Source organism: Apaloderma vittatum, unplaced genomic scaffold, assembly GCF_000703405.1.
Source record: "Apaloderma vittatum isolate BGI_N311 unplaced genomic scaffold, ASM70340v1 scaffold39322, whole genome shotgun sequence".
Classification (NCBI taxonomy): domain Eukaryota; kingdom Metazoa; phylum Chordata; class Aves; order Trogoniformes; family Trogonidae; genus Apaloderma; species Apaloderma vittatum.
This window is the reverse complement of record NW_009706096.1, coordinates 33,147-47,386: the sequence shown is the minus strand read 5'-3', so window position 1 is coordinate 47,386 and position 14,240 is coordinate 33,147. Positions and strand designations below refer to the sequence as shown.

The 14,240-nt window shown below is 37.7% G+C and overlaps 1 protein-coding gene across 1 annotated transcript; it reads left to right on the top strand.

Moving 5' to 3' along the window:
- The first annotated feature begins 4,086 nt into the window (after positions 1-4,086).
- CD274 (CD274 molecule) lies at positions 4,087-11,743 on the top strand. Its single transcript, XM_009865645.1, has 7 exons — positions 4,087-4,141; positions 4,806-5,159; positions 5,639-5,920; positions 7,119-7,229; positions 9,650-9,700; positions 10,675-10,734; positions 11,721-11,743. Exons 1-7 carry the CDS (start codon positions 4,087-4,089, stop codon positions 11,741-11,743), a joined length of 936 nt encoding a protein of 311 aa, XP_009863947.1.
- Positions 11,744-14,240: the final 2,497 nt, after the last annotated feature.

Below are 14,240 nucleotides of genomic sequence, written 5' to 3'. Positions count from 1 at the left end.
AGGGTCTGCCGGCAACAGGTTCCCCGGCCCGGTTCTGCGCAGAGCTCATCCTGCCGTGAGGCTAGACAGAGGTATTTGTCTGGAAAATCTGTTGCAGAGCAGAAACAACCACCAGCCACAGTATATAACTGTGTTACAAAACGCGCATGTATATGTATAGGTATAGGTATATGTATATGTTATGTATATATATATGTTATGTATATGTGTATGTATGTGTATGTGTATATGTGTTTGTGTATCTCTATATCTCTGTATCTATGTATCTACGTCATCTGTATCTATTTGTATCTCAGACAAACAAAAACCACCCCACCTGGAATCAAACCAGCACTTTTATTTCCTACCAAATGCTTACATAGAAAAAGCAACCTTGTGATCTCAAGGCAAGCAGTGAAAGCGAGGAAATTAAATTCATGGCGCTGGAAGATAGCTGCATCAATAGCTCCTGTGGTCTTGAAGTATTTTACTGATTTGTTTCAGTCTCCACTTGTTACATCTTTTCGTCTGTGAAAATATCACTAAACCTTTTTTTTTTTTTAATCAAGCAGAGGAAGGATCAGTGGAAATTAACCTTCGTTAGTCTCACCTATTGTGGAAATCTACCCCCTCAACTTCCTAAAGTAGTTTCCGGTTGTTAGAACCTAAATGTTACAGTTCATATACCATTGTCTCCATGTTCCTCCCACACACCAAGTAAAAAGGTTAACTCTCACCAGTTTTGTGTATTATCTGTTTTGGCTTCTATGACAGATACTGTGAGTGGGCTGTCAACTGGAAAGAAGTAAATATATTCTGAAAACTTTCAAGTGGTCATTTCACATTATTTTGACTCTTATGAGAATCTCAACCATTTTTTTCCAGATATGTGAAGACAACATAGGTGGGTGAACTTATATTGAAACATATGTTTAAAGGTGGATTTTGCGCTGTTGACCAGGTTATTCAACTGCGTTCTGCAAGTTAATGTGAGTACCTCTTTGGCTTCTAATGCTTGGGTTTTTTTCTGTATCCTTAGAATCAAGAAAACGATAGTGATCTTTTTTTTTTTGCTAAGCTAATAGATAGGTTTAACAACACTTCTTGCACTACGCAGTAGCAAGGCAACGAGCCTCCATTGTGCTCAAATCTTGGGGAGAGAATATTTGTTCTTGCCAGAGAAGATTAGGAGATGCTCTTCCAGTCACTCCTTCTTGTGACCTATGCAGACATGAGTAAGTTGTGGAGCCACATCCAGTCATTGTTAGTGGCTGTTTGGTACATCTGGAGATTGATACTGTAGGGACCCTGAGATTGTGTAGATAGATGACTTCTTGCTACTGGTATTCCAAGGACTGTTACTCACACAGAGCTTTGGTCAGATGACATGTTTCTTAAGATGCCTGTGGCATTTTATGTACTAATTTTCCCAACATTTCTACCCCTGGTTACAGTGAACCACTGTTAGCAATGCAGAATTTTCCCTAGGGGAATTTTTGAATAATGGGGAAGTTTCCTAAAGAAGCATGTGGAGTTACATCAGTGTTTAAGTTCAGTCACAAGAAGCCTTTTGGCAAATAGTTTTAGTTTTCCTGTATTTTTCATTTGATCGTGAGGGAAACATACAACAGCAATACTGAAGAGCATTTGGCACAGTGAATATATTTTTACTTTCATAAGACTGTATTTGCCGTAGATGTCAGAAGCCAGCAGGAGGAGAGAAGGGGCTTTGTAGTAGGTTCTGTAAGAAAAGTAGAAGACTGCAGCTTTGGTAGAGACCTTTGATTGATATCAAGGTTTCGAGCTGCTTCAACCAATCCTGCCAGGGTATCCTTCCGCTCAGGGTGAAACAGCAAAAGGGTCCATAATGGTTATTGCAGTGGGTTTTTTCATGCGCATTTGGATTTGACCTGGACCTACTTTCTTTTCTCTCTGAAAGTGAAAAATCGGGTACAGCAGCAGTCTTTCCCAGTCCTGAAGAATTTTGTAAGTAACAGTCATACTTCTTTTGTATGTAGTAAGACTTGTTTTCCTCTACAGTGGGAGAAAGTATACAAATTAAAGTTCAGCAATTGCAGGATACAAGCATGGGTCTTAGAACCATAAAAGCTTAATTGTTGTCATCTGTCTTCCACAATTTAATCAGAACAGCTCTCCTGGAGTTCATAGGGACATCAAAATTTCCTGACAAAAAAGTGGGTACGGGTTGCATGCATGAGTATGGGTATCTTTCCATGACTGTAGTGCATTATGTTATTTGTTCTGAGCAGTCTCTTAGCTATAGCCTCTATTTTAAAAAGATTTGGAAGTATTTTGGGGCTGAGTGTGGTACAGGTCTGGTTGTTCTGGCATGGAGAGTGTGGAGAGGTGCACACCTATAGCCAGTAGTGTCAGTGGCTCTCTTGCAGGCTTGCCTTTAGAGTAAACATGATTAGAGCACACTTGTGGGATCTTTATATCTCTATCTTGAACAAGAAGCTTTACTCTGGACCGTAGTTTGTGCTCTGAACTGCTTCTTATTCAGGCAGTGGCATCATGATGGAGACCCTCTCATGCATACTCATCACCAGACACGCCTAAGTACCCACAGGACTAGGCAGTGGTTTGGTAGTGCTTTTAAGAATATCACTTTTGGCTAAGGAGTGAATTGGGTACCTAAACACATTAAGAACCCTGGGATTTATTTATCAATGAAACAGATCTTTCACCCTGAGCATCCTATTTGTATTTTCCTGTCCCTGTGAGTAGAACATCCTTTTGTAACTGCTCATGACTGCCTAACAATGTATTAGATTGACTCCCTTTCTCAGTTCCATCTGTGTTGCGTTCTGCAAACTCTCTATTGGGACCAGGCAGCAGCAATCTGGGGGAAAAAGTAGCTTGGTTCAAATTCTTATGAGGAGTCTAATCTCCTTACATGACAACACTGCAAAGGTATATGTATCTTTTATGATTCAGGAGAATATTGTTACTTTAGTATCATCTTAAAGTTGACAACCAGAGAAAGAAAGACAAAAAATCTTACTGAAAATTCTAAGAGTCATAATCCAGACAGAATTTCATCAGTTAGGAAGCATTACGGATATTACAGTTGCCTAATCTCTTACACAAATGCTGAAAGTACCACTAGAAAACAGTTGAAAGCAACTGTTCTGTGTTTTTTGTGGCTGTTTGCATATCCAGAATGAGGGCTTTATTTAGGTAAAATTCTGCAGTTCTCCGTACTCATGAAAGACTTACATTACAATGAGTTTGGACTTTTCTTGAGAGTAATTTGAAAAATGATGGCAGGGCTTGATATTAGTATTGCTCTGACTTAAAATACACACTTAGCAAGTGCAGTGGGTGTGTGAAGGTTAACTGTATGAATTGACATTAATCAGTGTTGTGTAGGAGTAAAGTGCTGTGTAGGAGTATAAAAGCTATATCAATAGAGGGGAAAAACTTCTGTCAGAAAATTTAAATAGTTTATGCATTCAGAGGTAGAGCAACAGAAATTCAAGAAAATAAACGTTTTTTTTAGTAGACTGATTCAGTGTTTTACAAAGGCATTGTTGTGAAATACTCATTGATTAATTCTGTGCACAATTTATGTAGCATAAATTGTCCCATGAATCCCATGGTAAGTACTGTGAGAGCGGTGTTATGAAAATGGGAGTGTTCACAGTATGGTAAAATAAGGCAAACAGCTGGGGAAGAACTAGGTTCTATCTCTTCTGCTGAATGTGTATGGAAGGCTCCTCCATTCTCCTCCTAGCAGGAGAAACACACCCTGCTACAGTCTAAAGGAAAAATTTGGTATTTTTAAGTATTTATTTACTAATTGACAGATAGTGATAAAGTATGTATTTTGCCATTAACAAGGACAAATGTTTAAAGCAGATAAAATGAGTTGTTCTTCCTGGACCCATGCTGGAAGTTTTCTGTCTGATCATCTACTGTAGTTAAAGTGCAATTCCGTAATGTTTTTGGCTAGAGAGGGATTCAGTGCCTTCTCTTCAGTTCTTTGTGTGGAGTTACTACAAAGTGTATTTTATGGTGCAAGTTAGAAAATGAGCAGATATTTATATTGTCTATTATTTTATCTTTTCAGGTTCTATCTACATCATGGAAAAGCCCTTGCTTTTGTATGTATTCTTATTCTACTGGCATTTCCTAAATGGTAAGAAGCTGAATCATAAGAATTAGTAGACCTGTTTAAGTATTTTTTCTGTTCCTGTACAAGCAGACAAGTGTTAATTCCTCAGTTTTCTTTCAGGTGCCAGCATGTGGTTTGTTTGGTTTTTTTTTTAATGTTTTAAATGAAAATATCTTAGCCTGCTTTTACGTTAAACTAGACATGTGTGCTTAATACACTGTGTGCTTTGATGCAGTGCCAGGTTGAAATCCCTGCCAGTGTTTCAGCATAGACAGCATTTCAGACAAGGTACCATTGGCACTACATGAAAAGCTTCATTGGCACTGTGAAACTTGGAAATTGTCATGTATTCTTGACCTTTGTCTGTAAAAACAATTGACATTTATATAAACAGAGCATTCCCACCCAAGGCACTAAAATTTTCCTGTTACTAGGGTATCGTTCAAAAAGTAACAGCTGTTCACACACATATGCCTATTTTTAGTACAACACCACACAGCATGAGCACAAAGCATGCAAGTATAAATAGCCCAGTTTGTCCCAAACGGGCAAGTGCATGCAAAATGGTTTAACTTTTCTGAACAGTGCAGATACTTTTGGTCCTTAAAAAATGTCCTAGGTGTATGGTAAGACATGACTTCAAAGATTAGATGGGAAATTAAGGTTTCTTACAAATTTTGTTTTTCAGCTTTATTCACAGTTGAAGCTCCTCAATCACTTTACATTGTGGAATATGGGAAGAATGTGACGATGGAATGCACATTTCCTGTGAATGGGAAATTAAAGTTTAGAGATCTAAGTGTCAGCTGGGAAAAGAAAGATGAGTTAAAGAAGCAGGTTTACTCACTTCTTAAAGGAGAGGAAGATTTCAAAAGTCAGCACAGTGACTTTAAGGGAAGAATAAAATTGTTGAAAGAGAATCTGAACTTGGGACAGTCTCTCCTTCAGATCAGTGATGTGAAGCTCAGAGATGCAGGGTTTTACCACTGTGTTATTGGCTATGGTGGAGCCGACTACAAGACCATCAGTTTGAAAGTTAAGGGTGAGTGTGCTACTGCAGGAGGTTTAATATTGTCTGATACTGTTAAAAGATTTCGGAGGGGTCCCTGATGTAAGACTTGTCTTTGTTTGCATTTAAAGAAACCTGTCCAGGGGCAGGAGCTGCCTCATGGCCCTTGTGCAGTTGTATAGCTTTGTGGTTCTGTCTGGGTTGAATCCATGTTCTGTCCTTTATTTCCCATAATGACACATGAGTGATGGTGTTGCAAAACCATTTAGACAAGATGAAGACTAGAAAGCTAATGCAGTTTTTTAAACAGTGTCAAAATTGTAATAAATCCTGTACCTCCAGTTACAGACGTGAGGGTAGTATTTAATTTTCCTGTCAAAAGCATTACTTGCAAAATGCAAGCTGATGTACAGAAGCCTGACTCAGAGGCTCGAGATAAAGAAAAGATGTCTTGCTAATATATGCTGCTCTTCTAGCTGTCTGCTAGTAATCATTTTATTCCATTTGTTTAGCTCCTTATAGAACTATAACCCAAGGAGTAGTGAGCACAGGAGACGATGAATGGAAGTTGACATGTCAGTCAGAAGGATACCCACAAGCTGAAGTGATATGGCAAAACAGAGAATATGAAGATTTGACTGACAAGGCAAACACAAGTTACGAAACTGGAAGTGACCAGCTGTATCGTGTGACAAGTACCCTTACAATCAAAAGCAAAATTGATGAGATATTTTACTGTGTATTCTGGAATAAAGAGCTGAAAGAAAATACATCTGCCATTTTGCACATAGCAGGTAGCATTTCTAAATTTCATTGATGGTCATACATTTTGAGGTACTATGTCATTTTGTCTCAGCTGAATTGGTCATGATTTATTTCTCTTTCCTGTCTAATTTTGAAAAGGCTAAAATGAAATACCTGTGTTGTTAAGCTATGCTACCAGTGTACACTTCCACTAACTTGTTCTTCATGCATGTGTGGTTGGAATTCAGTGATAGGAATTTAGCATGACCTATAGTTATGTGAAAATTGAGTGTGGAAAAAGTTTCCTTATTTGAAAATCATACAGTCTGGTGCCTAGAAATGAAGTCCTCCCATATAAATTAAATATGCCTTCCAAGACTGTTCTGTTTTGCTGATGATAGCTGTCAAATAAATTTCAATAATATGGGCTTTTCCTGCCACTACAGCCTTTGTTTTGAACACACATACTTAAGTTTAACAAATTGTACACAGATACTTTTTTTCTCATAAAAATGTGGATTTGAGAAAAATGCATGAATGGAGAAGACCACTACAATTTCTCATTAGACCTTTTAACTGAGCACCACCTCTTCTCTTTTTGCTTTTGGTTACTCTTTTACTTTCTCCATTGCACCCTGATAGGTTTCCACAAGCTTTCAACCTGATCCAACTCAAAAATTGTATTTCTCTTTATCAGACTGCTACTTGGTCAGGTTATTTCCTTTGTCCTGTTCACTACAGAGTTTTACAAATGCCTGTGCTGCATACATTTTGGGACTGACAAGAGGTGGAAGCAGGCAGCTGAGAGTGAGAAAGCCAGGTCAGGCTTTCACCAGGCAGGGGGCAGGCAAGATTGGTTTTAACAAAAAATACCTCTGAGATTCAAGGAGCCCAGTTATCCTTTGCATTCAAAGCTTTACCAGATGAAAGGGACTTCCTGTTCTCTTTCTCAGTCAGCTCTTTCCTGTAGTCCTGATGAAAAATTAAGCTAGATGTAGCACTTTGTACCGTGGTGACAAGCAGGATTAATGATGAGACAATATCACATGGAATGCAGGAAGTAAAGATAAATAAGAATACATCCTGTTCTTTTTTTTCCCTTATTGGGATATGGTGAAGCATACCATCAGCACCTGCGCTTAGACACAATCTAAACTGCTATTACCATATCTGAGCAAAAATAATATGGTGAAAAGGGAGAGGCTTGTGCAATTATGTAATGTCTTCCCCCACCTGTTTTTATTGAAGATTCAGCTGACGGTGTTCTGTGGACTGACAGCAGACGCTTTGTTGGAGCAATTCTCATCGTGACTGCTTTCTTCGGATCAGTGCTTCTATTTATGCTTTGCATAAGAAAAGGTATTAAAATTATTTATTGCAGTGTATCTCAGTTATAAATCTGTTCTGCTAATTCATCACCTCAGAAGTGGAATGAGATAATAAAAGTCTGCCTTTGATCTTTCATTCTGAAACCACCAAATTTTTTACCACATTGTTTGTTTCTTTTTCTTTATTTGACTTAGTTAAATACTAGCAAGTTAGCAGAGTGGAACAAGTCGTCAGCCCCTCACAAACCACTTATTACCATTCATTTTTCTTATAGGTAATGATGCAGTAAGGTTAGTATCTAAGCTATTTAAACATCAAAGCAAAGCTTATGCACCTACTGGAAATGGAAGTTTCCTATTCCTCCCTTGTGATTTGGGACCCAAATACTGAGAGCAGACAGAACCTTGGAGTTTTTTTAGGTTTCTTTTTCCTGTGTTTTCTGAAAATTTCACTGATCTGTGACTGCATATTTTTTCAAATGATCTAGTTGTTATGAATTCTACATATATCTTTATTCAGTTAAAACATCAGAAAAATGGTGGACTGAATATGAAATGATATGTCCAATGTTTTGATTCTGTTTTTTTTTTTCCACCAGTGAGAATATGCTCACTGTGGCTTCATACCACTAGATTCATTTTCTTGTTAACTTCTGAGCTTTTTAAGTTTGTTTCACTGACTTGAATTGGACATTTTCAGCATCACAGTATGCTTGAGTTCAAGCATTGCTGGTAATTTGTTTTCACTTGCTAGCTAACTAAATAAAAAACTTGGAGAAATAATTTTTAGGAGATCTGAGCATGAAAAGAATATGTTTTGCCCCAAATTAAAGAAAACTGTTTGAAAGGTTGCTTAACCTGAAATAAGTGCTGTTACTTTTTTTTTCCTTGTTTGATTGTTTCTGGGTTGTTTTCTCCTTGGAGGAAAGTAGGAGTATCTGAGGACTTTATAGTCAGGGGTATTTTTTACTCTTTGCTTTAAAAGATACAATAAAGTCATGCAGATCTCAGAACATCCATAGGACTCATTTGAAAATGTTGAAAGTGTTTTTGCTGAACATTCTGGTTTTGGCCGTAGCTCCTTGTCTATATAACAAATTTGTGGATTTTTTCAGCTGCTGCATAGCTATTTATTTTTTTCTCATTTTTTTTTATCAAGTTGTCTGCAGAGATAAACTACAAGATGTATTGAAGCTGATACAGTGCTCTTAGCGTTATCATATCATACTGGCATGATTCTCTAAAGTACTACCAGAAATGCTTCAAAACTCTGAACAAATTAGTTTACTAAATGCTTCTCTTGAAATTCTTGAATTTTACAGGACACATAGATGTGTGTAGCTAGCACAAAACTCAGCTAGAACTAATGCAAAGTCTAGTTGCACTGTCTTCTCAGGTGATATCTCAAAACCTTCCACACTGAGAGGTATACTTTCTGAGGTGGTACAGCAGAGCTGTTGGTTTTCCTGTGTGCCAGATCTCTTTTCAACAGTGAAAACCAGAAACATCCCTAACTTCGGTTGGACTAGATGATCTCCAAGGTCCCTTCCAGCCTAGGCCATTCTATGATTCTGTCTGAAAATTACACAAAACCACCTGTAAGCAAACTTTAAACTGAGCGTTCATGTTGAAGTCCCATAAAATAAATACAAGATAGAATGCAAGTTGGATATTGAGTGTTTTGGTCAACTCCTCCACTGGTGCTATGGAAACATGTCCTGGGAGAAGTGTTGGTAAGCTTTACAGGCTTTCAGGCGATGTCAATAGGCTGCAGAAGGCGTGCAGATAACACTGTATGTTTAAGAATATATTTGTCTGAATAGGAATAGAAGCATAACATGAAAGTGGAAGAAGGGAGAGCAAAATGCTTGCCTTCTGTAAGATTCCCACCTGGAGATTTCAGTGAAAGTCAGAAGTTTCCTGGGTTGTTTGACTAATATTTATTGTTTATGTGTATACATCATAATGTATATGTGATCATCATGATTATGTTACATATATATATGTGTGTATGTATATCGTAAACTACTAATTGCTTCAGAAGCTAAACTAATAGCAACAGTTTTTTCTTTTAAAACCCAGGCTGTCCTAGATGACCAGACAAATGATTCTTTCAGAACGGAATGTCCCCAGAATACGGGCTTTTTCCCCCCTCAGAAAACACTGAGAGAGTGATGCCCGTCTTGTTCCCTCTTGCCTAATATGTTCAAATTCTGGGTGAAAATATACAATGGAAAACCATTTGAGCAAGTATTTTCTAGTGTTGTTAGTGTATAATATCAATGAAGCTCTGCCTTAGGAATGAGGAAAGGCAATTGGAAAGGAAGCTGCTAGACTGGGGCACTGGAGAACATATTTTAAAGTCTTTGGAGAAATAGAGTGTTTTGAGAACCAATGATTACACTATGCTAAGTGTGCCCTTTTTGATTTTTCTCTCTTATTTTCATTCAGCTAGAGCAGATCAGGACAACAGAACACATATGGCTAGTTCATCAATAGCAAATACACACATATGGCATAAATCTACCTTAGTGTGATTCTTGTGGAAATATTTGCTTGAGAATTTAGTTTGTAATGGTGACAACCATTGCAGATTTTCATTAAACTGTCATTTTACTTTCTTTTCATTTATGTAACAACTGTAAATTACATTTGAAGAGTGACTTTTCATTATTATGTCAACTTCTTGAACGGAAAATGCCAAAGAAAAGCATACCTGTTTGAGGAGCAGATGCAGTCCTGGTATGCACAATAAAAGCACAGAGTGGTTGGTATGCAGTGTTTTGGAAACTCTGTGATAGGATGGGACATGCTTCTTGGAACATACACCTCAGGATGGCAGCACATCTTGGTGCAGACTGTGCTGCAATTTGAGCAATTTGAGGCATGATCCTTTTTTCTCCAGTATTATAATGTGCACTTGAGGGTCTTTGTCACACCATTGAGGACAGAGGGCTTGGTCCTGTCAAGAGAAACACAGGTAGAAGCTTTAGCTTCCCTAGCAGTTTGGGGGTTTGTTTTTTTTCTTTACTCCCTCCTGTTGAGATACTGATGCTGTTTGCTATGAGCAATGCTCAGTGAATGGCCAGTATCACCACAACAGTGAGAAATGGAGGGAAGAGTAGAGAGGGAGTTGATGTTAACAGTGAAAGAGATCAAAATCCTTTAGCTTCCTCTTATGATAGCTTATGGCTATTTATTTTTAATTCTTTGTTGTATGGTTTTTTTTTGGACAGCAAATTAAACTGCTGTGTGAAAGTCAGTTCATACTGGCAATTGGGGGTTTTCCTAATAAAACCTCACTTGAGAATACTTGAGAATGTCACAGCATTGGTATTAATCTCTTCTTCTCATCTGCGTTTAAGTCACATAGTTCCTGGATGGCCTGAGATAGCAGTTTTTAACAATGATTTGTCACTGTATGAAAAGTTTAAGCTATGCTGACTGTTATCTGCATGTATGTCGTTTGTTTAAAGAGCTGTCAAAAGATAAGGATACACGTGACTGCAGAGATGCTTCTTCTGAAGAGCTGAAATGTAAGTATAAATTATAAAGGGAAAAATAATTGCAAATTGCACACAGTGTAAATCATCCATGATTATCAGAGCCTTGATTCATGCCTGGTTTGATTAGTCCCTTGTTTCAACAGACAGAGCCTTCAAGAGAAGTACAGTCTTCCATTCTCCTTCTTACAAACTCACCGTTATAACTTATTGTGTACTGGGAGTTATGTAAAATAATTAATCTGATTTTTAAAAACATAAAAAGCCACGTGAAGGAAAGTGTGATGCGGAGATATATAGCAAACCATATTAGTTTTTTCTCTAGCTCACACTTTTGCCACAGAAACAGTTGTGCTAGCACCACTGGAGGAGTGGTGATGGTACTGGGGAGGGAGACCTTAAACCATCACATCCAACCAAGCAAGTCTCAAGCTGTGAAATTCTGTCTGGGCAAAGCAGGAAAATAAATTACTAAGTATCTGAAATCTCTGAAACGTACTGTGGTATGGACAGAAGGGTGAAGTTACTGAGTTTGCTCTTTCACAGTCTTGCTCACTTCTTGTATTAATTACATCCCAGATCCCTCCCTGCTACAATTTAGTGTAGTAAACATCAACAAAGGTAAGTCTTCTGGTTCTGCAGGTATAGATCTCCAAGTCAAAGAGTTGGGGCCTAGGCATATGCTGCTAGGCATAATGCCAGACAGAGCACCGAACCTACTTCAAAGTGTTTCAAAGAAGATCTTAAAAGTACGGAGGATCAAAGCCACAGCAATTTCACTGTATTGGCTAAAGAGCACTCTCCACCAGTGTGTCTGAAGTACCACCTTATTTCCTCCCGTGATCATAATTTTTTTCTATTTGACCTTTTAATTAACTTCATTTTAGATCTTAAATTTTGATAATGAAGGAAATTTTTTTTGGTACCTCCAAACTCTAGGAGGGAGTCCCAAAGCCATGAGGTGTTCTGTGACTTTATAATTCTGTAATTTGATAATTTTGTAATTCTTCCTTTTACAGATATGCAAATTGAGAAGACTTAGAGAAAGTAGTGGAAGCTTTTTTCCTCTGTGGTGAAGATTTGACAGCTCAGATGTTTTATGTTCTGCCTATCAAGGGGGATATTCATTTTTAGTTTTTATTCTGTGATGGCAATCTTCTTCCCTGCCATTGCAACTGAAAAAAAACTGCGATAAAGTTAATAGAATTATTATAGCCTAAGAAGTCCTTGTATTCAGGCTTCAGATATGTGATTAGATATAGAGTTATTTAAATACTGAAGTTTCTGCTTTCTCAAGTTGGTGCACTGTCAGATATTTCTTAAAAATATCTTTAAAGTAAAGCACTTTAGGTCTATGACCATCATGAATTCCATAGCTAGTTCTTGAACAGGCCATCTTCTTGAATTGTAGTTTGTTTGGGTTTTCTTTCTCACCTGAACTCTTGGTTCCCTGCAGACATTTTGTTTTCTAACTTTTGAAGAATTCTTTCAATACTTTGGTCTTCATCAAAGATAAGGGTTCAACAAGACAAGATGCCATACAGACAGGGAATTTTCTGTCCTTACTGTAGAGCTTAAAACATCAGCTACTCACAGCTAAGCCTAAAAGAGATGCTGTAACCTTCTTGTCAATTATAATTTTGAAATTACTGGATAATATTGAGCTTCTTGATCTCTTTCTCTGATAAGTGTTTTGGGGATTTAATTTCCTTGTGATATACCTGGCACTACTTGGTTACTGCATGGTATTCTTCTGATTTACCATTTGTCAATAATGCAAATCTTCAGACAATCAGGAAGAACAGCTCTTGATTTGGACTGCCTTTTTCTTCATCTTGGGAATAGAAGAGAGAACCTTCTCACTTCTAGGACATTAAATACATGCTTACGTTATTGCTTAAGAAAATTAGGAGGGATTATGCTACTGGATCCCATTTCTTGACCTGTTGGTTTGTTACATTGTGTTAGTTGCATAGCTTTTTGGGGGGGGTCATACACAGATGAAAATTATTTATTACAATCCTATTCACAATTATATTTTTTAATAAAATATGTTTTCTTTATCTTGAGTTTTTTTCTTGCTCTCTTTGTCTTGTCAATAAGCAGTGTTTTGCTTTTTTCTGGGAAAATCAGGTGTCTTAAGATTTGGCTGTAGAACAGTGTATACATCTGCGTCGTCCCTCTGATGGCTCTCCCAAAGAAGAGGCAGTGGAGAGGTGGATTCTCATTGAACTCAGGTTTTGTTTTTCATATTAAGATAAATGAATCTGTTGTGCAGTTAGGGTGTGAGTGCAGCCCTCAGCCTAGGGCTTCTCTGCTGGCAGTATTTGATCTAGCTGGTTTAATGAGTTGTGTTTAATATGTGTCAGCAAGCTGCCCTGTGCAGCAGGACAGAGAAACACATGGTGATAATGGAATTGGTAGACCTCTAGCTAAGTAAAATAGTTACTCCAAAGTGATTTCCCTATTTCATTGCAGAGCTTGCACACCCTGGTACGGATTCTTTCCATCCTTCAGGGATGCTACGTGAAATTTGAATATCCCCTACTGCTTCCCAACATGCATTTTGAGGCCACAGTCTGGGCGTCACTGAAGGTGATGGCCAATTTCTAATTTTTCCCGGAGTCCAAAAATGGCTTTGGAAATATTAGTGCCATTTGTAGACAAAGTGCTGACTCTCCTTAACACGCAAATGTAGTTTCATATCACCACATAAATAATTCCCCTTCTAGATAACCTCTTCATTTTCTACTTCCTCTTTGAGATTGCAACAGCTGTTTGCATATTAAAGTAAAAGTGAAAATTCCACTCCTTTTAGTTATTATCAACCTTTGCAAGGCAGTGCTACTAGTGCATGCTTAGTCTTACGAAACTGAGGTTGATGCCTTCATCAAGCTGCCCTGGACAGCAGGAACTGCTACATTTATCTTTTTCCAGCAGGAGAAAAGGTACAGTGCTCTTTATCAGATAAATAAGATAATGAAATGAGGTGATATAAATATATTTCTAAATTCTCTAGCTGAACCCTATCATCCAAAATCCCAGTGCTCAAAGTCCTGAGTCATTGATAGGAAGCTTGAAATTTTGCTAGTTCATTAGAAAAGCAGGATGTGTGGTGGGTAAACAGATGATGTGAAAAGACCTGTCCTGTTTCGGTAAGCTTTACTTTATATTTCTCTGACATCCAAACCAGAATTTATCTAATCTAATTTCAGTAATTTTACAAATTAGTCTTTCAAGATAAGATAGGTCTTTCAGCTTCATTTTTACAGATCCAGGGAGGCAGGCGCATGTGTTCATCCTCCAGTACCATGAGGTTTAGGCACAATTATTTTCCACTTGTGACAGAGGGAGGATATACACCTAACTGAATATATGACATATTTAGGTGATCAGAACTAGGTAAGACAAAATCCTTCCTATCCTAACACAGAAAATGTAGTTAAACACTGTATTTGTAATAATATTTTTTCCTTCAGTTACCAATTTTTTGCATGCTATTCAGTGGTTTTGGATATTTGGAAAATTAAATTCAGCAG